At 46.6% G+C, this 24,969-nt stretch overlaps 1 protein-coding gene across 1 annotated transcript; it reads right to left on the bottom strand.

Moving 5' to 3' along the window:
* Positions 1–1,395: 1,395 nt before the first annotated feature.
* LOC146079444 (vexin-like) lies at positions 1,396–24,969 on the bottom strand. The gene is made up of 5 exons (XM_083186222.1): positions 24,712–24,969; positions 21,107–21,254; positions 20,361–20,422; positions 3,406–3,500; positions 1,396–1,767 (listed from the first exon to the last, which is right to left on the bottom strand). Exons 1-5 carry the CDS (start codon positions 24,967–24,969, stop codon positions 1,584–1,586), a joined length of 747 nt encoding a protein of 248 aa, XP_083042348.1. The 3' UTR covers positions 1,396–1,583.

Below are 24,969 nucleotides of genomic sequence, written 5' to 3'. Positions count from 1 at the left end.
GTACCCTGCATGCATTCCTTACCAGCCAGTATGTACCCTGCATGCATTCCTTACCAGCCAGTATGTACCCTGCATGCATTCCTTACATTGCATCTTGGTTTATCAAGGTCAAAGTTACTCCAGGGTTGCCGACCCTCCTGCAATTACCGTGAGTCTCCCGAAAATCGGGTCCCCCTCCCGGCCCCCCGGAAGGGTGGGCAACCCTCCCAGAATCAGGGGGACCCCCACTGAGCCCCCCGATCGCGACATTTAAATGGGGCAATCTGCGGGTCTCAGAGGAGGGGGCGGAGCTAAAATGACACACTTGTGTCATTTTAGCCCCTCCCCCCCATGGAGATTAGTTATTTCGGCTATTTCACGTAATGGGGGTGGGGCTTAATGACATCACAGTCAAGCCCCCCCCCCCGAACGTGTAATGAAAGTCTCCTCTCCGGGCTTCTCCCGGAAAGGAGCATTTGAAAGTCGGCAACCCTGAGTTACTCATGTTTTCATTTTGCTTCCAATTCTGAATCAACCCCAAAATATATGTGTAAAGTATTGGGTTGTGATCTATACTGCAGGTGTCCATTTACTAAGCCCTAGAGGGATAAAGCGGAGGGAGATAAAGCACCAGCTAGCCAGGTAACTTGCAGCATATAGTAGGCCATCAGCAGGAATTGGACTCTGTGCCCTGACACCCCCCCCCCTCCCCATCCCAGGCATCTCACATAATGTGAACAAAAATTGAGAAAGGCACTTATCCGGCGCTAGGAATATCACTGGATTTTCTCTTTTTTCTCCACTCGGCACATATGGAGGAATAAGAAATGGTATGCAATAGTGAAGTATGTATTTTAAACACACATCATTTAATGGCAATACACATAAAATCCACATAAAACACAGAATAAAACAAAGCTTAAAATATGGTTATCCAAAGATGACAGGGTTTGCAAAATTACCGGATCCTGTGGGAACTGAAAGATCAGCTCCAAATGCATTTAGAGTGTCTCCCTCACAGGCATTACAGCTGGGCACTTCTGCTGCAAAAATGACCGGAATCCCCTGTCTTTCCTGGAGTCCAAATACAGTCCACCACCAACGCGTTTCTTCCTCCTCAGAGGACTTTTTCAAGGTGTACTGTTTCCCTGTATTGGAGTCCTTAATATAGTAAGTCCTTCCCGCGTCTCAGCTGGACTTCTAATTAATGAATGAAAGACTACATGTCCCATAGTCCCCTGCTGAGGCTGCGGGACTTCCTGTTACTGTTGCCAGCAACTAGGGTCTCACATAATGTATACAGGTGTCACCAAGGAGCCCCTTGACCTTGTGCCCTGGGCGGCAGCAGCACTTTGTTATGGTTCTGCTGGAAATGTAGGAAAATATGGTTCCACAACAACAAGAGAGACACAGATCTTCCATTGTGCAGAAATGCAATCAGTATAACATTTATTATTCAGGATAATGGCAGTGTGTGCGTGTTACTCAAGTGCATTAGTAGGATAGGAAATAAATAGGTAATAAATATGGTACAGTTCTCTTTGGTTGGACAGTAAGAGAGCTTTGTACTGTACACAGAGTTACTCTGCTCCTGTATTCTTTAATCAGTCTCCTTCGAAGGCACAGTTTGAAGCACCAATATACTCCACAGTCTTTCTGAGCCTGAGACCCATTTTTTGCAGTAAGTTTGGTGATTTTTTTGGTATGCTGGCTGCAGTCAGCGGCAAATAGTCCTCATTCTCCGAGATGCCATCATCTTCCGTGTGGAGTGGCCGAAGGTCATTGCATCTGCAGAAGAACAACATGGAGCAGTGAGCAGTGGTGTAACTAGAAATTTTGCTCCCCCCTGCCCAAAAAAATTCTGCCTATCTGATCACTGTGGCCAGGAGCTGTCCCGCTAACTGCCATCCCCGTCCGCCCATCAGTACACAGCACTGTACATTCGCCACCTCTGTCTGCCAGCATATAGCAGGTAGCGCCACCCACCCAGCCAGTTAAGCGGCAAGCTACAGGGAGCCCTGAATAGACAGCAGATGGAAGGGCAGCGGGCATGGTGGAAGGGGAAGCGCTCTCTGGCTGTCCGTGTGAGGACGCTGTGACCCTGTCACTGCGTCCTCACACAGAAAGCCAGAGAGCGCTTCCCCTTTTACCATGCATGCTACCCTTGGGCTCCGTTAGAACGCTGTGAACCTGCACTCCAGTGGCGCCTGCTCCCCCCCCCCCGCCACCTCTGGAGCTGCGGAGCCCAGGTTGCTCCATTGCCACTGGCAGTGAGCACAACCGAAGGGTCACTTCTCAGTGGTTTCTGTAAATCTGGGGTGAGGTGGGGGAACTCATTTCCCTATGCAACCCAATGACTCCCCCCCCCCCCATCTATTAAGAAGAGACAGGTCCAGTGGTGGGGTTTTGGGTACCTCCTGCAAACTAGAATGCTTTTCTGTTAGGTGAGGGTTGAAATAGTTCCAAATCACCATTACAAGTGGTGGAACTCGGTGAAGCTTAGAGAAGTGCTATCTATCCCCATAAAGAACATTGTGAGCACTGTTCTTGTCAATTTACATATTGCAGCTGATTGGCTGGAGCATTATCATCTTGCACATGACGTTCCTTATGGGGATAGATACGACTTCTCCCAACTTCATACATTTACCCCAAGATTCCCTATTAGGAAAGTATTGTGACACTTTCCAGCCCAATTCCCCATGTGCCTTTTTTTTTAAAATAACGCTGTGTACTGTATATAAAGTCAGCTCCTGGTAATGAGTATGTTTTACTAATCACATCCAAATATTCAGCGTCCTATGTGTAATAATTGTGCTATTTAGTACTTGGTGTGATCATTGTGCATTTAGTACATTATGCCGCGTTTCAGCTCAGTTCTGCCCAAACGTCTGCCAATGAGACAATGTACGTCATTTTGTATAATTGTAACGTAAGCAAACGTACACCTGCTCATAATAACCTTAAGTGTCCCTATTAGTCCATTGTCATCGCTATTGATTATTTAGAGACAATGCCACCGTCTTTTTATGCTTCTCTACTGCCAAATTCATTTCACTTGGAACGCTACCGGGAACACATCATAAAATCCAGATGTTAAATCCCCCAACGTATTCCTTCTAGTCCACGTATTTTTATTCAATGCCCAAGTTCTGTTCTTTTCATATCACACAGACATTTAAATAGTCGTCTAATTGTGATAAACAAGCAATATACTGTATGTGCATGGTAGTATTCTCTTGCCTGAACTTCCTAATGAGATCATTGGTATTTGCTAGAGTTATATGGTAAACAGATGACCCCCTAACCTGGGCCACCTGTTATTCTTTTAAGTTCAGCGCACATTAGGGATCTGACCCACTTCAATTACACAGCACACAGCTATTGTTACCCACGTAGCAGCTGCTGGCTGGGGAGGGGACTTACCCTACTGTGACAGGGGTGACGTGTGCTGCTGGCAAAGTGCTGGCGATGTGCTTGGTCATACCGTGGGCTAACGATGACGACGGGGGAAGATGTTTCTACAAAAAGGCGAATAAGAACAGAAGACATTATTTTCTATCGCACATTAACCCTTTGGGTGCCAAGTTAAATGGTCAAAATACAGGTGTGAAAATTTCCAAGCAAGCATTTGTATTCATTGTAATGACCTGTAATATTTACCTTACATAGGAGATATATATAATACTTTTTTACGCAACATTTTTTTTAATTTGAATTAATATAACAAATGTGAGCGACGCTGGCATTTTTTAGTGGATATTTTGTACATCGCTCACAGAGACATCGGCACGCAAAGGGTTAAACTATCCTTAAACATATTGTGCGATTACGCAGGGGGGAGCAAAATTTATAGTTACGCCACTGGGGGCATTGAGCGATATATCGCTCTGTGATATATCGCCCGGCAATATATGACCCCGTGTGTACACACCTATACTGGTTTTGCAGTGTCATTGATTGCCGCTTTAAAAAAAAAAACCTGGAGATTTCTTACCAAATCTCTCACTTTCTAAATATCTCATCCAATTAATGATCTTTTTTTTACACAACATTTTTTGGTACTTGTGTAGTTTCACGGCGCCAGCATGGCGCCGTGCTACTTCCGGTTTGTACGCTCTGCAAACTATCTAAAATAAAGTAACTTAACTCCATGCCAACATGGATAGTTCATACCCCTTCTATCTATGTTGGCATGGAGTTGATTTTATATAGCGTGGCGAGCCACCGAGCCCGCAGCGTGGGCGAGCGAAGCGAGCCCCGCAAGGGGACTCAGATGCACGGCGCCATGAAACTACACAAGTACCCATTTTTTATTTGAATTTATATAACAAATGTGAGCGATGCTGGCATTTTTAGTGGATATTTATTTATTTTTAGCTGATCTTTTGCTCATCTCTAACATAGATGCTGGCACTCAAAGGGTTAATCTACCTCCTAATAACATCCTTGTCTAAGATTCCAACTTAAAATTGTCTGGAACAATAAACTTCAATATAGTTTCCACACACTTGAAATACTTTTTACATATTCATAAATAATGTTTCAGAAAGCTATGTTCTCCCATTAAAGCAGTACATTCATTTGTGGCTTCCCTTCACATTCACCCATAAGGCGACAATAATGGGTGTTATGAGTCCCATACACTTTATGGCCATGTTAAGCCACAGCACGCAGCTGGGACTTAATTATCCATTCATGTATTGGCTAGCAGCATCATTAGAGGCAGCAGGTGGGCGCATTAATGTCAGATGGGACAATCACGCGGCAACTTCATGCAGATTTACTACTTATAATGACAATCAACATAACAATAGTGGGCTTGTCATCTTGGCCACAATCAGATGGCCATTCTAGTGTACATAGCCTCATGCAAATGTACTCAACAACTAGTTTGATTTTTATATGTGCTTTCAGCATTGTATGTGTGTGTCTTCACATCACATAGGGGGAGACTCTCTAAAGCAGAAATGCGGTAAAAACCCCGTTATCTGGGTTTTTACCGCATTTCTGTATGCTCTCTGGCCCCTCTGCAGTGGCAGCGCTGCGGAGGGAATCGCCAGCAAAAGCTGGCGATTACTTGTTGAAGCCTATGGGGTTCTCACCATAGCGCTACTGTGAGGGATCCGTCATGGATCCCTACCAGCATGCCCCCCGCCATCGCCATCACTCTGCGCATGCGCAGATGGACTCCCGGGTCACAGACCCGGAAGTCCAGTGCCGTCACCGCATCTCAAGGGACAGCTCTTATCGCAAGAGCTGTCCCTTGCGTTAATAACCGCATATGTTACAGCATATGCCGTTATTAAGCATGCGGTGGGCGGCGAAGGGGGGCGATAATGGGCAGCGGATGTTAGAACATCCCGCCCCTTCGTTATTTGTTATCAGACACGGAACCTGTGTAATCCACGAGTGCTCTGGATTAAAGGGATAGTTTTATACACCTGTAACAACTATTACAGGGGTATAATGAGTTTGCCATATCAGGGATATAACTAGATATATGAACACAGGACAGTCACAGTACAGTTATTGGGGTCATATTTTTAGTATACTGTATCAGGAATATGACAGAAATAATTCAGAGAAGAGTTATGTAGGTACACACCAGAACAATCATGATCGTGAGCAGATCCTGAGACGACCATACGACGGTCGTACGATCTGCTGGAGCACAAAATCTGCTCACGATCTGCATCCGATTCAATTATGATCTGTACCCAGCTGAAAGGGTCATTTTTATATCCTGACTACAGCTGGTAGGATCTGCAAAACGACCAAACGACCAGGGGGGATGCGCATCAGATCAGATCGAAATCATGCCCAATTTACATACAATCAGTCGAGATTGTATCGAAATTGGGGGAATTGGGGCCAAATCGTTCTGGTGTGTACCCAGCATTACTATGACAGTGTATTGCCTAAAAGACAGAACAGGAAAGACTTCACCAGCTGAATGTGTACTATAATTGCCTACTCTCCAGGATCGGCTAGGAGGCTTTGAAAATATGGGTGGCACTCCAGGCCCCCCGAAGAGCAGCCAGAACATGGGGGCAGATATGACAAGTTATCCCTCATTACTATATACCTCAAGTTATACCTCATTACAACTCTTCTGTTTTTCTGTGTACTGTATATGCAAATCAGTAGAGAGCACCCTTAACTAGCAGGGACGATATATATGTCCCCGCTGGCATATATTTCTCCACCCACATTTACTGAAAAACTTTTATTAAAATATATGGTGCGGGTCCCCTAACTTCTCTCCCTCATTACTACTCTTACATTGTTCTCACCAATCAGTTCCTGTCATGTGTTTCAAAATGGTAGGAGCGGATTGCTTGGAGCACCATATAACATTAGTATAAAGCTTCCGATTATGAAGAAGGGTGGAAAAACCTACATTGATTTATGAACATAAAATATATGGCTTACATTTATAGTAAAGCTGGGCACACACTAATAGATATAGCTTTAGATCAATTGATCTGCAGATATACAATATCTACAAACAGATCTGGCAGCATGTTCTCCATTCACACTTGGATGCCCACTGAGCTGTCAATTACCGGTGGCTCCCGGCCAGGGCCGGACTGGCCATCTGGCACTTCTGGCAAATGCCAGAAGGGCCAATGGCCTTGTGGGCCAATTTTTTGTAAAGACTGCAGCGGTGCCGCCTTCATTATGCGCTGCACAGTGCACCGCCGCGTCCCCCCCCCCCCCCCCCCCAGCTTCTGTCCTCTCCCCACCCCCGGATCATACAATCAGATGCGATGCGATGCGATGCAATTTTGCATAGGATTCAATGTTAAGAAGGTCCTGTTCATTTCCCCACTATCCAAGTGGGCATAGAGTTGATTTTATATAGCGTGGCGAGCGCAGCGAGCCACCGAGCCCGAAGCGTGGCGAGCGGACGCATATTTCTTAAAAAGTATTCTGTGTCCGCTCGCCACGCTTCGGGCTCGGTGGCTCGCTACGCTCGCCACAGGTTTATATCAAACTCCATGCCCACTTGGAAAGTGGGGAAAGGAAAAGGACCCCTTTTTCCCATTGAATTCTATGTTAAAATGGACTCAGACCATTTTAACATTGAATCCTATGGAAAAATCTTGACCATCGCATCGCATCGCATACGATTTGGTCGCATGCGATGCGATGCGATTTCTAAATCGGACGCCCAGATACTACATAAGTACCGTCATGCTCATTTTGCTGAGAATGGGCGGGAAGTGATGAGCTCCCGGCTGCAGCTCACGGCCACGCCCCCTTCTCGTCCCGCTGCAGGCAGGACATTGAATCCGGCCTGCAAATTCTCAGTCGAGCAGACCAAGAACGGGACAGGGTGGCCCGACAGCCGTGGCCCAAGATTGAATACCCCCTCAAACTGCATCTGAATTATATAAAAAGCCACCAAATTAAGGGTCGCAAATATTTTTTGTTTTAACCACTATTTAATATTTTACATTGATTTCAACTTTTTTTTTAATCCAAATTGCAAACAAGACACTTCAACATGGTGAAACATGGTTTTACAAATGATTTGTGGTTGGTTTCAAAATAACTTACTGTATGTAATAATCAAATATAACACATGGCACTGTAATGTTCTATAAACACAACAGTGCAACCCTAACAAGGAAACATACAGATGGAGCCAGCCTCATTGTTGCCGCTGGCGCACCAGATTCTCCTATCTGGCGGCTCGTGTGCCAGAGCACGTGGTCCCGCGAGTGTCACGGATGGTCGCATGTCCATTGCCTTCAATGGGGAACGTGAGCACCCGAGATGCACGCACGCCAGAATCCCCGACGCACCGTGAGGATTGGCGCACTGGAGACTGAAACAATGAGGCTGGCTCCATCTGTATCACACCTGTGATAAATGGAGATGTTTCCCATAGCAACTAATCAGATTCTAGCAATAATTTATCTATCACGGTAAATAAAATGACAATACAATGACAATAGAGGAACTTAGATCTTTTGCTCTTGAGAATTGTCAGTATGTGAATGTCATGGAAAGAAGAATATCATTCTATGGGGTCTATGTACTAAGCCTTGGAGAGAGATAAAGTTAATAGCGCTAAATTTCCAACCATCCAGCTCATAACAGTCATTTTTTTGCAAACCCATGTTAGGGGCTGCTTGGTTGGTACTTTATTCACGCCTACTTTACTCTCTCCAAGGCTTCATACATATGGGCTGATTCAGTATGGATCGCATATGATAAGCTGCATGCAGCAACTTTTCATATGCAATTCATAGCAATGCAAATGCAGAAGGAGGTGAATATCGTCCGCTGCCTGCATTTGTGATTCTGAAAACTGCAATGCGATCGCAGTTCTAGAGCAGCAACACAACCATTGGTCACGATCCTCTTCTGCGACGGCAGCCCTAAGTACTGTAAGTCTTACCTTACTCAGGCTGCCTGACGCAGGGCGGCTTACAAGGCCAAGGAAACTGTACCTTGCCTCAGTCCTTAGCCTGGCCACTCCTGGAGAACAAGGGTGTTATGCCCTCATTTTACAAAAGTCGTCTGCCCCCCGTACAGTTATATCTGCACATGTACAGGACAGGTCCTGCGCGTGTACAGTTTCCTGTCCTGAATCAGGCCCGCAGGCCCCTAGGCCCCTATATAACTTAAATGAGTATAAGTATGAACCACAAGCCTCTTACTATATTTATACTCTCATTCTGTGACACAACATGGGATCGTATACTCATCAATGTTTATGATGGACTACTGCGTCTTTGGATCACGGTTGGGTGACTCATCCAAGAAGCCTAATAACATTCTTACAGTGTTTCAGTAGTTCCCCTATGCTCCATCTTACATTAATCAGCATCATCAATGAAGAGAGAACGCAGGAGTGACTCAGGGATCCACTTGAACAGGCTACCAAGGGTGAAAATGTTACTCTCAGTTTGGCTCCCGTAGCTTCTCTCCACCTTACATGAGTCACTTGTGGCCGTTTGTACACATTATGCCAGATAGAGCTGTTTATACAAATTATGCCTGGTAGAGCCCTTTACACACATTATGCCAGACTGAGCCGCTTATAAACATTATGCCAGGTAGAACCGCTTATACACATTATGCCAGGTAGAGATGTTAATTCAAATTATGCCAGGTAGAGGTGTTAATACGCAATATGCCGGGTAGAGATGTTAATACACAATATGCCAGGTAAAGATACTTGTACACATCATGCCTTGTAGAGCCCCTTGTAGAGCCCCTTGTACACATTATGCCAGGTAGAGATGTCAATACAAAATATGCCAGGTAGAGGTGTTAATACGCAATATGCCAGGTACAGATGTTAATACACAATATGCCAGGTAGAGATGCTTATACATATTATCCCAGGTAAAGATACTTGTACACATCTTGCTCGGTAGAGCCCCTTGTACACATTATGACTGGTAGAGCACCTCCTCCTTATTCCAGTGCTCCTCTCACCTACCCCTTCACCCTGACCAGCAGCTATCCTGTGCTTACCTTTGTTGTCACTCTCTGCATGTCTCTGCAAATCTCAGTCACTGCTGGAGACAAGGAGCGGGGGATGCACTAACATCCGTCACCCCACACTGGCTTTTGCCATCTACTGCATTCTTATTAATCGCATATACATTAAAATATGCGCTTATTAACTAGAAAGGAGCTATCTTTTGCGATGCATCTCTGGTGCTGGACTTCCGGGTCTGCACAAAGTGACCGCACCAGCCGCGGGGCATGCTGGGAGGGATCCATGATGGATCCCTCACACAGTGCTGCGGACGGAAGCCCACAGGATTCTATAGGGTATCGCCAGCAAAATCTCGTGATACCCCCACAGCGGTTCCCTGGTGTGGGCTTTAGGACATTGGAAAGGGTGCAGGGACGGAGCATAAGGGACAGGCAGCTTTTGCACTGCCTACTGTAATGTACGTATATTTGCAATGAGCACTATGGGCCTGATTCCAATCTGATTGGTCTGCCGCATGTTCGCCCAGTTCTCGGACCAGGATGCCGCAAGTCTAAGGCAGCCCAGACTGACTTAGATTTGCAAGCACTGCAGAAATCATTCGATGCACTGTTAGGGTGCCTTGAGGATGCGTTTGGGGAACCTCTGTACTGGATGTTTGAAATGTCAGTAATGTAAAAAATGACTGGTGATGTGTAGCCACACATTCCAAATGGTTTGCCATGGAAACTGATTATGAAAGGAAAGAGGTGCAAGTAGAATCTCTCATTTGTCTAACACAGGTGATGGCTGATGAAAGTATGAATTCTTTACCATGAGTAAGTACTGTATGAATCCTGCTAATCTCTGCTGCTAGAAGTACCAGATCTGCATATAAGGCAAATGGTTTATTAATTACAAGAATCTGAACTACAACAGCAAATAAAACCTTTCAAAGTGATGAAATCATTTTGTACTTGAAGTGAGTTTAGTAGGAAGCTTGCAATAACTGCAGCTCCACAGATGTTTTATATAGAGCTTGTCACAATCATTACCTAAAATAAGAAATCAAAGAGATTGTACATGATTACACTTGCCAGTTGCATCTAACAATGAAAGATCTTCTGGATTCATTATTTCAGTTTGCGCTGATTCTCTCATTCCTGATTAATTGTCAGAAGACAGTGATTAATGTAGGTGGCAGAACCACCTGTGATGACAGCAATACTAAGTTAATTACCTGCAAAGCAGCATCACTGCACAAAAGAATCTAATTCTAAAAATAAAAAAAATTCTATTGGTATGCACTGTGTAGAGACACTGATGATGGCAGCAGCTCCTGATTGGCTGAGCTCATCCTGACCCCTCCCACTGCTACGGTTACTACCAGCAAACTGCTGCGATTTAATCAGGTTATTTAATATTTGCAATTGGTCATCAGCACAAAAGCAGACTCCCATGTACTATTATAAATGTTATACTTAATTAAACATAATATTTATGTATTTCCATCTGAGTTGTATTCACTGTAAATTTGACAATACGTTTCTTTACTATTATTATTATTATTATTGACAATGTCCAGACACAGGCTTTCTTACATATACAATACTTCCGTAAAGTACAATATTGTGTACTGTAATTTAAGTATTTACCACTCACAGTCATGGGCGTAACTAGAACTTTGAGGGCCCCATAGCAAAATTTTGAGAGGGGCCCCCCACAGTATTGTTGAGAGAGGGTGCGAAGGAGAGGCAGCGAGTGTGAAGCGAGAGATGGGGGCCAGATGTAATGCCAACCTAGTTAGATGTCCGTGCAGGATGCAAGCTGAACTCAGGCATTTTTATTTAAGAAGTAATCACTTGCAAGGCATAGGGCAGGCATGTCCAAACTGTGGCCCTCCAGCTGTTGTGAAACTACACATCCCAGCATGCCTTGCCATAGTTTGAGCATTCCCTAATAGCAAAAGTGTGGCAAGGCATTATGAGACTTGTAGTTTCACAACAGCTGGAGGGCCATAGTTTGGACATACCTGGCATAGGGGGTTATTCTGGTTCACGCTTTCTGGCAAATTCCTTCTCAAATGGACAAAAACATCCTTCTTGGATGGAAAAAACCATGTGCACTGCAGGTGGGGCAGATGTTACTTGTGCAGAGAGAGTTAGATTTGGGTGGGGTTTTACTTCAAAGTGAGATCTATATTGCAGTGTAAAAATAAAGCAGCCAGTATTTACCCTGCACAGAAACAAAATAACTCACCCAAATCTAATTCTCTCTGCACATTTTATATCTGCCCCCCTGCAGTGCACATGGTTTTTTCCATCCAAGAAGGAATTTTCCAGAAGCAGTGAACCCGAACAAACCCAATAGTTTTGCATTGTAAGTGATTACTCCTTTAAAAAAAAAGTTTGAGTTCTGTCGGCAATTTGCATGGTTACCGAACTTGGGCGGCATTACACCCAACCGAGAGTGAGATAGCGTGTCAGAGAGAGAAAGAGAGTAAGAGCAGAAGTGTGGAGAAAGGAGAAAGATAGAGACTAGGGGCAGAGTAGGGATGGCCATCGTTGCCATTGCCATCAATGGTTGCCATCGATGGCAATTCTACAACTGACCATCGATAGTGCTAAACTATGCAATGGATGACCATTGATATTTTTACACATCGATGGTCATCCATTGTGTTTGATTGATTGGCCCGTGGGCCAATCAAAACATCGGGGCGGGGCTTCGTGGGTGTCGGGGGAGGAGCTATGCTCAGTGTCCCGGCACTTTGAAAAAAAAAAGTAAAACATCGTTTTGCTGTCCATCGATGGAGGGAAACCATTTGGTTCTCCCCCATCGATGGCAAAGTATTAGACATCGGCCATGAACCATCGATGATTTTGAATCATCGATGGTCGATGGCCATCCCTAGGGCCGAGAGCAATACAGAGGTGAGACAGGGCGAGTAAGTGTTGAATCTTACAGAAGGTTCCCTTCTAACCATTCTCCAACCCCATATACAACCCTGTATACTCACATTATTACAAAAGTGGGCGATCTATATGTGAAATGGGGAAACACAGGGGAATTGTCAGTGGAGAAGGATTTGGGGTGCTCATTAACCGTAAACTTTAGGCCGCTACACACTAGGCAATATTGTTCACAATATCGCTCAGAAAGGGCATTCTGAGTCATATTGTGAACCATATCTCCTAGTGTGTACACTTTAAGTGGTTAACAATGCGTGCCCCTGTACGTCGTCCAAACATATTCGGATGAGGGAAGCCTCATGACCATCGCTCCCCCCCCATCATTGGACCCCTCACGTGCAACATCGGCAAGTGTGTGTGTGTGCACTTGCCAATGCCTGCCCCTGCCCCCTCAGCATGGATCTTCTAGTGTGTATGGGGCTTGGTTGTGTCCAGATCCACTTCTGTTTTTTGACTAGGATGTGATGTTAGGTGAGGGCGGAAGTTGATAGATGCCCTCACAGTGTTTTTTATTTTATCTGTACTTTAGGTAGGTGTAGGTTATAGTCTTTTATTTTATCTGGATTGCACTCTCACAGGCTACTTCCCTCGCTTTGCTCACCACAGATTTATATCCCCCCTCCAGGTATACGTGGACCCAGTGCATGATGGGAAAAGTAAAAAACAAACAGTGGTTCTAGCTAGCCGCAACCGTTAAGATATGTTATACTCTGCCAGAGAAGGATGTGATAGGAGAATTCAGTTGATCTGTTTAAAATGGATTGGACACATTTTTATTAGAAAATAGTATACAGGGCTACAATCATTAATATAATGTACTATAGTGGGCACAGATTGGACAGCCACTGTGGGTGATCCGGGACTGAGTTATAATGGATAGACGGTAACCTCATCTGGGTCATTTACACCACAGGAGATCAGTTATAGGTTGAACTTGATGGACTAATGTATTTTTTCACGCACACAAACTATGTTACTATGTAAAATCCCGCCCCGTACAAGCCTGCGAATTGCTTAGCATGGCTTGGTGGGACTGCGAATAGCGGCAGATCTATTCACACACCGCTCCCCATGAAATGATTGTTCCCAATGTGTGCAGTTTGTACGTAGCCCAGGACCTACTCAGCGGCTGCAATACAAAGAGGCTGTTCTGGGCTGGAGCTGACGTCACATGCCTACCACTAAATCTCCTGCCTGTACCCTGACACTCCCATAACACGGCCAACTACGACCCACAGGCGCCAGCTTCCTCTGAATCGCCTTGCCTAAGGCCAGAGTTTATAAACAGCAGGTTTTTATCACAGGCTTTTATCATTGTGTGCAGTCTATCGATAAATTAGGTTTAAATTAGACATAATGTGTAGGGCATTACTGGGCAAGGCATAATGGGCCTGATTCAGAGCTGATCGCTGCTGTCTGAAATTGCAGAGTCCTGCGATCATATAGTCACCACCCAGTCAGAGTGAAATCCTGCCCTGCAAATGACATGTGAAAATCACACCGATCAGCAAATAGCTGCATTAGGAATTCACCCACAATTGAATTAGGTTTTCAGTCTGTGCGTAACCGAGATCCTACTGTGCGACAGAGACAGACTGATTGAGGCCGGAGCTGATGTCACAGGACCCTCCCTTAAAATGTTTGGGCAGGCCAGTGGTTTCCCTGATACTCCCAGATAGCGGCTGGGTGACACCCCCAAATACCAACTTCCTGTTAATCAAATAGCGGCCGGCTTGTGATTAAAAGAAATTGCTCATTTTTGTTGCTGTTGCACTACAGGCAGACGTACGGTGATCCATATGCACGTGCACAATGCTGAGGTCTGAATACCCCCAATGTGCAGGGCATAATTGTGAGGGGCTTAATGTGCGGGCAGTACTGTGTGGGGCAATACTGTGTGGGGCATTATTGTGTGGGCAATACTGTGTGGGGCATTATTGTGTGGGCAATACTGTGTGGGGCATTATTGTGTGGGCAATACTGTGTGGGGCATAGTTTGCGGGTCATTGCTGTATAGGACATACTGTAGGGCCTAATTCAGTATGGATCACTAATCTGAAAAGTTGCATATGACTGCGAGTAGATAGCTGCCGCCCAGACAGAAACAGAACCCGCCCTGTGCAAGCCTGCGAATGAATTAGCAAAACTACAGCAGATCCCTATTTTCCATAAACATCTAAAGGATTTTGCCATATGCAAATGTGAGAAACTCTGAGGCAGGCCTGGCCAACCTGTGGCTCTCCAGATGTTATCAAACTACAAATCCCATCATGCCTTGCCACAGCTTTGCTATAAGGGAGTGTTAAAACTGTGGCAAGGCATGCTGGGATTTGTAGTTTCACAACATCTGGAGAGCCACAGGTTGGTCAGGCCTGCCTGAGGCTTCACAGAGTGAGGATGTCTCAGAGTGATGATGTCACAATGCACTACTGATCACATGGTCTGAGCTGTTTGGCTCTGGGCTCATATCTTCACGGAAACTGGATGAAGGAAGACGTTATCCGTGAAGATGGGCAGTTGTCTGACCAAGTTTGGTGATGACGATGCTGATGTGCAGTGCGCTGCACCTGTGAGATCCCAGAATGCCGGAGATTTCACGATTGAGGATCAGAGATATTTCTTATGGAAGATCATTTCCACACCACCGGCATTTAGCAGCAGAAGGAGCAGATGGCTCAAGCGCCATAGGTTCACTACCAGAAAGAGCAGAAGGCGCAAGCTCCCCAGGTTTACACCTAGCCTGACCCCCATAGAGGAGGAGGAGGAGCCTGAGAAACTGTTGGCCCGGGTATTGGCAACTTGGCGCCTGGCATCTGGCTACCAGAAGTGGAGGGATTTGTACCCTATAACATCATTATATTGATGCTTATGCTGAACTGGCTTATCAGACTGTATATATATATATCCGTACTGCTGCTGGTCGGTGGTGACATGGACAGAGTATACCTTTGTGTATATTTGTATATATGTAAATTTGTAAATATTGTACATAGTTATAGATAGATCGATCTATCTATCTATCTATCTATCTATCTATCTATCTATCTATCGATAACCAATGTACAATAAAAATCCTGTACAATAACAGTCCGTGCGTGTGTGTGATGTGTGTGACACTACCCTGGCGCACGCGCTGCTGGCGCACTCCTACACATATCCGACATCACACTAAGACCAGTTATTACCTTTGCTGTGCAGTGCTTCTCAGTGTCAGTAGTGGCACAGAAGGGGGGTGTGGGGGGGAAGGAGTGGGTACTTTCTACCTGGGCCTGGGCCTGTTGGAGAGTCCTGCTCCTGCTCCTCCTCCTTCATTGCACGCTGAGAGAGAGCCAACTGTCACTGCAACTGCCTCTCTCCCCAGCTCAGCACATGCTGCTCAGTACTATGTCCTGAGCTGGGGAGAAAGGCTGCTGCAGCGCCCCTTAGCATCAGTCCTCAGGGTCCTAGCAGTGCATGTTTTCCTCATAGCCTAGTCAGCATACTTACCTACCCTCTCGGAATGTCTGGGAGGGTCCCAAAAATCAGGTCCCACTCCCGGCCCCCCGTAAGGGCGGGAAGCCTCCCGCATTAGCAAGGCCCCCGCTAAAATGACGCAAATCGCATAATTTATTACCACCCCCTCCTCGAAGAGCGCCGAATCACGGCATTTACGGCACGGCATCTGCCCCCCAGACAAGCTGCAGAGAGTCTCATCTCCGGGCTTTTCCCAGAGAGGAGACAGCTGTGGTAGGCAAGTATGCTAGCCAGTACACAGGTGCAGTCATTACTAACTGACACCATATTCTGGGGAAGATGTATGAAGCAGTGATAAGGGGGGAGAATTGAGCCAGAGGAGAAGTGGCCCATGGTAACCAATCAGCACTTAAGTCACATCTTTTATTTGCATAATATGAAATTATACAGAGCAGCTGATTGGTTGCCATGGGCTACTTCTCCTCTGGCTTATCTTATCTCCCTTATCACTGCTTCACACACCTACCCCAATATGTGCTGCATTCATTGCTAACTGACATACTGTAGAGATCCACAAGTGGTCTGTAGATCATTATGTAACTAGAGGCAAACTCACAGGCTGGGCCTCCTATTTAATGTCTTGAAGCCCTAAAAGGCCCCCATACATTTAGCAAATCTTATGTGCAGCCGGTCCGACCTCCGGACTCCGATCCGATGCGCACGGGACCGTGCATCAGGTCGGACTGGGTGTCTGGACATGCGATTTTGCCCGATTCCACTACCCAATCCATCTGAATCGGGTGAAATCAGGACCAAATCGCAAAGTGTATGGGGGCCTTAAGTCTACATGTGTAGCTGCAGCCATGTAAGATCCAACGGAGTCACACGGGGAACAGACAGATGAGGAGGGAGCTGGTCAGCGGCACCCATTATAAATACACCACTGGCTGCACTGCACCCAGGTGTGATGATCCATTGGAATGGCCCTAGAGCCGGCCCTGGTCATATTGTTCAACAATGGAAACTGATTTGCATCATGATGAGTTGGTGAAGCTGGCATAGAGGCTGAGACACCTAAACTGCAAACTATGGCAGGGCATAGTGGGATGTGTAGTTCCACAGCAGCTGGAGGGTCACTGCCACTAGGTGCAGTGTATTTGGCCAATGAGTAGACAATCCTATCCAATTATACAATACAAATCTGTTGGACAGGACGGGATCCCCAGCAGCCAATGGTGCACATCGGTGTATGTACAGCATCACTGGTCTATCAGCTAGAGGAGAATAATGTGTATAACTGGCCATGGTCTCACAGCCAGATACACCACTAGGTATGGGGAGAAGTGACAATGTGGCCGGTGTATAGATCTGCGGGTCTATGGTGGTATATAGAGGTGTATGGCGTGTATGGTGGTATATGAGGGTTTATGGCGGTATATGAGGGTTTATGGGGGTGTATGGTGGTATATAGAGGTGTATGGCGGTATATGAGGGTTTATGGGGGTGTATGGTGGTATATAGAGGTGTATGGCGGTATATGAGGGTTTATGGGGGTGTATGGTGGTATATAGAGGTGTATGGCGGTATATGAGGGTTTATGGGGGTTTATGGTGGTATGTAGAGGTGTATGGCATGTATGGTGGTATATGAGGGTTTATGGGGGTGTACAGTGGTATATAGAGGTGTATGGCGGTATTTGGGGGTATATAGAGGTGTATGGCGGTATATGATGGTTTATGGGGGTGTACAGTGGTATATAGAGGTGTATGGCGGTATTTGGGGGTATATTAGGGTGTATGGGGTATATGGGATCTCCTGCCATAATATAACAATTGTGAGGAACCACTTCCACCCACTGTGACCACCAGAGGTTTATAGAATGCCGGGAAGACCTCAGGTAAGACAAAGACATGAAGTAGCCTATCGTGTCATACTCTATGGGGGACATTTACTAAGATGGGAGTTCTATTTCAGATGGGATGTTGCTCTGGGAAACCAATCAGATATTGTCTATTATCTTCTAGAAGGTGCTAAATAAATAAGTAGATTCTGATTGGTTTCCCATAGCAACATCCCATGTGGAATCGAACTCCCATCCCATCTGTTTCCCTATGTGCTCTATAATGGTGCAGTGGATTCAGGTAAGGTTTGGGTACAGCTGCATCATCGCCAAGGGCAACAGAACTGTTCTCAGGCAGCAATAAAGGCCAATGTACTTTCCTTTCAATGTAACCAACATAGATAGAAGCGCACAGATCCCTCCACCGGTAACTTTGCCTTCCTCTGCCTGCACTCCATGGGCCTGATTCAGAACTCATCATCCAGCAGCAAATTAGTAGCACCGTGCTAACAGTTAGCCGCCACCCCACCAGAGTATAATTCCTCCCTTCGCAAACCTGTGAATGGGCAGCTCACTCACCATCAAATGATTTCACCACTATGAGCAGCCTGGGCGTAGCCCTGGACTCAGCGGCTGCAAGGAAATCAGCATGATCGATCCCAGAGCTAACTTCACACACCCTCCATTCCAGTTTTTCCCTAGGCGAATGGCCTGCGAATGGCCAGCGGTAAAAAAAAGTAGCAAACATTGATTGCAGGATGGCCTAACACATGGGTACTATGACCTGTATGCATGTAAAGTCTATCGATAATCGGACGGCATGTGAATTGGCACAGCAGCAATCAGTTATGAATCATGCCCATAGACTGGGATACAGTGCGGGATATAGAGCAGGTTGGATACAATGCGGGATACAGTGCAGATTAGATATAGAGCGGGACACAGCTGGATACAATGCAGGATACAGAGTGGGTTGGATACAGAGTGGGGGTGGATATAGTGTGAGTTTCATATAGTGTAGGATACAGTGCAGTTTGTATAAAGTTTGGATCGGATACAATGTGGGATACAGTGCTGTCTGGATACAATGCAGGATGGATAGAGTCAGGGCCGGACTGGCCATCTGGCAAATGCCAGAAGGGCTGATGGGCAGGTGGGCCGAATTTGAGTCCTGCTGGACTCTCTGTCGTTCAGCGGCGCTAGCCGCGGCTTAGGGAACATGGCTGCGGCTCAGGGAACATGGCCGCCGGCCTCCTGCACTGAGGACCTGTCTAGACAGTGCAGGAGGCCTCTAGAGAGTGCATGGCTGTGGGCGGACGAGGGGGCCATAGGAGGAACCAGGAAGCAGCGCATCCAGCCTGCCTGTGCCAAATGCCGATCCTCACACAGATCCATCGGTCCATCGGTATGTGCGGACCGAGTGCCGGAGAAATTGGAGCACCCGCTGCCCCCGCCCCTGGCCTGAGGGAGCTGCTGCAGCTTGGGGCTTAGCCTGGCAACAGTGGTGCTGCTGGGATGGCCGGACACCCGGGGGCAGTGACGCGGTAATCATGTCGGCGGGTGGTGGTGGACAATGCCTGGACTATACAGGACTGAGGAGTCAGGACACCACAGGCTTCTCCCAGAGAACTTATCTGAGAGAAACCTGTGGTGTCCTGACTCCTCAGTCCTGTTATTATGCAGGGGGAGCAGCCTGTGGTGTCGTTATTGTGCTGGGGAAGCAGCCTGCGGTTATTGTGCAGGGGGAGCAGCCTGTGGTTATTGTGCAGGGGGGGCAGCCTGTGGTGTTCTGTTATTGTGCAGTGGTGCAGTCTGTAGTTTCCTGTTATTATTATACAGGTGGAGTAGCATGTGGAGTCCTGTTATTATACAAGGGGAGCAGTCTGTGGCGTCCAGATTGTTTCATATTCTATAATGGGCATTATATTGTGTTCCATAATGTGTAATGGGCATTACGGTGTGTTCCATAATGTGTAATGGGCATTACTGTGTGTTCCATAATATGTAATGGGCATTACGGTGTGTTCCATAATGTGTAATGGGCATTACGGTGTGTTCCATAATATGTAATGGGCATTACGGTGTGTTCCATAATGTGTAATGGGCATTACTGTGTGTTCCATAATGTGTAATGCCTCCTTTCTTCTGATGCCATGCCTCCTTTCCATGAGACCACGCCTACTGCACATGGGCCTGTGTGCTCAAAATGCCAGGGCCGATTTCTGGTCCCAGTCCGGCCCGGCGCAGCTGTACGGGTGGTTGGATGATTGCCCATACACACAGCATGATGCCCGATATATATCTAGATATATCGGGCATCGGTTGTGTTGTAGAGCTGCCGCGATATATCTGTGAACGTTGCTATTCACAGACATTTCGGTCCTTACCAATGGCCAATAATGCATCCATACAGTATATCGGCCATACAATTGAACGGCTGATATATCGGCCAGTGTCTACGCACCTTTAGACAGACAATTTTTGGGGAAAAAATAACTTAAATAGTTGCTTATACAAATAAGGTTAGATTAGATTATTTTCTACTGCTAAATTCTATTTTATGGAGGTAAAAAGGATAATAAACACATTTACTAACAGGAGTTAAAACTGCATGAACAAGACCATAATGCTTCAACCATCTGAACTGTAATCCCTGTGATTATTGTGCTCTTACATTTTGGAGTTGTGCGGGCTGCTTACTCTTCACAGACTTTGGTGCCTTTATTTCCGTACATCCTGCCACAAAATATAAAGATAACATCAATTTTCACATATTTATCTGCACCTCCAACAACTGTAATATACATTTCCGCAGAATGCGTTCGCACGGGGACCCTAGGTGGCACTGTGCGCATGCGCAGGGTGCGTGCACTCACGGCGAACAGACTATTTGACGGAGAGGGGCTTGGGATGGTGGGCGGCCTCATTAGCATATGGGTATGCCCAGCATTTCACGGGCGCTCCCATGAGAACGCTGGGCGCTCTCATGCTAACGAGGCCATGATGCTGGTGCGGGGGGAGGGCAGCTGACTTCACCGGATGTCAGCTGCCCGCCCATTTCCTTCCCAGCATGCACACATATGTAAGTGACTTGAAAGTCACTTTTATATGCGTGCACCTCCCACATCTTTCGATGGTCGGCGACCATCGAAAGATATGGGAGGTCCCCCCTGGCCTGCGAATGGATGTTACTGTGTAACATCCATTTCCCTGCCCAGCCAACCATACGCAAGGCGGGGTTTGGTGGAATAACCCCCATAATCTGAATGGTTGCGTATAGCAACATCCCATCTGAAACAGAACTCCTTTATTAGTAAATTTAACCCTCAGGCTTATTTAATAAAAGGTGAAAGGTAGATAATTGTAGATGAGTTATTTGGCTATTATAACTGAAATGCTGATATAAAGTCGGTTACGTACTATGTTTATTAGACCGACGTGGCCGGAACGGCTCGGGAGGAGGAAGCCTCCACACATCCTCTGCTTTGTAGAGGACCTGCAGGAGATCGGTCTGCTGGGGCAGGTATTTCTGTGTCCAGTGCGGCTCTGTCCCCGAAATAGCAGTCACCTACACATTGGGACAAAGAGATCATTCACCTTAACATGTCAGAGTGCGCCACCTACTTATCATGGTACAGTATGTCTGTGTTATACACAGCAGCGCCATATGAAGGAATATTCCATGTGACATACAGAAATAATGAAATTGGGAAATCCAATGTACAGTCAGACCTTCATTAGGGATACGGTCGTATTATCGAACACACTTAGGTCGACAGTCATTAGGTCGACACTCTTGGGTCGAAAGGCAGCAAGGTCGACAGGGTTTTAGGTCGACATGGATGAAGGTCGACATGGGTTTAGTTCGACAAACGCGTTAGGTCAACATGGGTTAGGTTGACAGGTCACGAGGTCGTCATGGGTTTTTTCACTTTTGTTTGAGCCGACATGTGCCGACAGGCGGTATTTCATGCCCTACCATTCACTTAGGCGTGGTGGGAGAATAAAATAGTGTGGCGAGCGCAGCGAGGCAGCGTGCCCGAAGCATTGCGAGCGATGCGAGGGGCTGCGGTTGACTTCCAACTGTGTCCATGTCGACTGTGTTGACATTCGGGTAAAAAAAAGTGAAAAAACCCACTGTCACTGTAACGCATTTGTCGACCTAAACCCATGTTGACATTGTCCCATGTCGACCTAGACACCTGTCGACCTTCATCCATGTCAACCTAGAACCCTGTCGACCTTGCTGCCTGTCGACCCAACGGTGTCGACCTAATGACTGTCAACCAAGTGTGGTCGATAAAATGATCCACACCCCTTCATTAACCTTTATATCAAGGTTGCATTGAAATTATTACCTCATGAAGCCACCCATAAAGGTTTACAAACTTGGTTTTACTGTAAGTTTTATCAATTTTCCTTCATGAGACCCATATTCAGAAAAAAATGGATTGCATTAAAAAAAAAAAGGATAAAAGCCCAGAGTATCGCACACACGTCTTTGTTGCCTGGTTACCATTGGAGTACATGGGCGAGGATGTATGAAGAGTGAAAAGAGTGTAAAAGTAAGCCATTGGAGAAATTGTCCATGACAACCAATCAGCTGTTACCTGTAATTTAATAGAACTTGATAAATGTTACCTTAAAGCTGATTGGTTGCTATTGCCAGCTTCCCACTGACTCACTTCCGCAAACTTTTCACTGCTTCATTCATCTCCTCCCAGTAAAGGGCGGGTGATTACAGGCCACAACATTTTGGGTGCGAGACACATGCATTAGTTTACAGCCTAATCATTTGCTAGGAACCAGTAACATCAGTGAGGCACTGGCTGCTGGGCAATTGTTTAATCTGGGTCTGATACAAGTGCAGCCATATATATACTATATTATGCTAATGTGAGTATCCACCAACGTACATAGTGCAGGCGATTCAGACCTACCCGGTGCGGGCCTAATTCACTCCCTCCTCCGATGTTAGGGTTTGCGCATGTGCAATACCCCGGAGCGAACACCTTCGTCAAGTTTCACACTCTCTGGAGCATTCACTCTAGGATGGGAATGCAGGAGGTGTGAAGGGGGCGGATGTAGGGGGCCGCCCAATGTTTCATGAGCATGCCCACAAAAATGCTGGGCATACCCCTGTGAACGCAGGTGTGTCGATGTCTGCTTAGGGCGAGAAGCTGACATCACATGACGGCAGCGCCCGCCCTGAATTCGGCCATCTCCTGCAAGAATAAAGACATTCTAGACTGACTTCATTAGCGAAGGGGAAGTGACCATTGAATGAGGTCTTTCCTATGCGATGGCATGTGAGCGCATGTGTATGCCAAGCATCTGCTCACATGCCAGTGGGAGGATTCGGGCAGGGGGGCGGGCGATCGGCGGGGCAGCGGGTAGTATTTACCCGCTTGCTAGGCTGGGAATATAGGCCCGGTAAGCAGAAGATCACATAACCCACTGTTATCTTTCCACAGCCACAACCTTTACCCTTGGTGTTGTGACTTACATATACACCATGCGGGGTGCAAACAAACTGACAGCTGTCCCTTCTGCCTTCTCTGTCCACACACGCATAAAACACGCATGGAAATCTGGCCACATGCCTACACTGCTTCCATTACACCATACGCTGCTTTCACATTGCCAAAACATTTGAGACCCGGTATTTTGAAACGGTATTTAAAACAGCATATGTAATAAGCGCAGTGCATATGAATGAGCCGCTCATTACATATGCACATATGTAATGAGCGGCTCATTACATGTGCACTGCACTCATTACATATGCACATATCTAATGAGAGGCCCATTACATACGCACTGCGCTCTCATAGCTACTGCCTGAGTCCTATATATCGGTTCAGAACCGTTCACACTGCATAAAAAACGTCTCTGAACCGTGTAGGACTCTGCTTTTTACCCGTTTGCAAATACCGGTTATTTGTAACCGGTAAATGCAGTCAGGCGCTTTCACACTGCAGCTCTAACCGTTTTAAAAGGGTAAAAAAATATACCGGTTAAGAGCTGCAGTGTGAAAGGGGTAATAGTTGCCTACTTCCTGGCTGCGTCTTTGTGGCCCCCGCCGTGCAATGCCGGTATTTCAGGCATTGCATGGCAGGGGGTGGGGCTACAGTGATGGGATTTGCGTGATTTGCTCCCTCTGACCCCTCGCCACGGGGTGGGGGATGAATCATGTGAAAGCAGGAGGCTGAACGGATTCCGGGAGACTTTTTCATGTGTCCGCATTGTCAATGCCCGGAATAACCATATTGCAGAAAGAGAACTTATGCGCCAATGTGCAATCTGCATTCATCCTCTAGACTTGTGTTGGAGTCAGAATAAGCCCCATGTTCATAACCTACTGATCAGGGTCACCACTAGAATTGTTGGGACCCGGGATTGACCTACAGTCCGGGACTGACCTACAGTCCGGGCCCCCAGCGCCACAGTGCCCTACATTACCGTCCGCGCCTGCCAGCACCCCGACTCCCCCTACCCCATCACGCGGCATCGCTCCTTCAGCCTCCCTCCACCGTCGGTCAGGTCCGGACTCCGCCCGGAACGTCAGTGCGCACACTGCACAGTGCTGTGCAGCCTACAGAGCGCCGAGCCCCTCTGTGTCCTAGGCTCGGTGCTCTGCAGGCTGCAATGTGCATGCCTGGCTGGGGGGGCCGCCGGCGCCGGGAGGGGGAGGCAGTGTGCGGGTGCCGGGGGGGGGGGGGAGGTTTGGCACCACTGTGGGCAGCTGCCCGGGCCCCTCCAGAGGCCGAGGCCCGGAACAGCTGTACCCAGGGCACCCCCCTGTCGGCGTCCCTGCTACTGATTAATTTTACATTTTGATGAATTTTAGGTCAGTTCACAAGATCCAAACCTCCGCTGTATGTGGATGGCAGGGCCAGTATTAGGACACAAATGTACAAACTCATGTAATGTGAATTCCATGCAATCTGATTATAATGCTTTCACTAACTGTAATATAAGGAGTCATTTGTGAGGAGCTGTTACTGGCGCAGTCTGTCGCTTACACAATTTGGCGTGATCCTTTGACTGCTTGATACTCTTCTTCTGGATGTGCCGTGTGCTGCAAAGTAATGGAAGGAAAACCAAATTAATATATTTGCATTCTGTTTAACAAATTTATAACAATTATATTGCACTTTGTGTGATCTGACAATGCAGCAGGTATACAATATAGCAGTATTATTTATTATTCTCACATGTACTATGGGCCTGATTAAGATCTGATTGCAGGGCAAATTTGTTCTCAAAATGGGCAAAACCAT

Source organism: Crinia signifera, chromosome 5 (assembly GCF_055691185.1).
Source record: "Crinia signifera chromosome 5, ASM5569118v1, whole genome shotgun sequence".
Lineage (NCBI taxonomy): Eukaryota > Metazoa > Chordata > Amphibia > Anura > Myobatrachidae > Crinia > Crinia signifera.
The sequence above is the reverse complement of the archived record's forward strand: the minus strand, read 5'-3'. Positions and strand labels throughout refer to the sequence as shown.

What these genes read in the sequence shown, in the direction of transcription:
- LOC146079444 (XM_083186222.1), bottom strand. Translation starts at nt 24,969, where the DNA reads ATGGTTTTGCCCATTTTGAGAACAAATTTGCCCTGCAATCAGATCTTA. An exon ending in ACGTCGGTCTAATAAACATA is followed by an intron (nt 20,423 to 21,106) that starts GTACGTAACCGA and finishes ATTTTGTGGCAG; the next exon opens with GATGTACGGAAATAAAGGCA. An exon ending in AGCCCGCACAACTCCAAAAT is followed by an intron (nt 3,501 to 20,360) that starts GTAAGAGCACAA and finishes GCCTTTTTGTAG; the next exon opens with AAACATCTTCCCCCGTCGTC.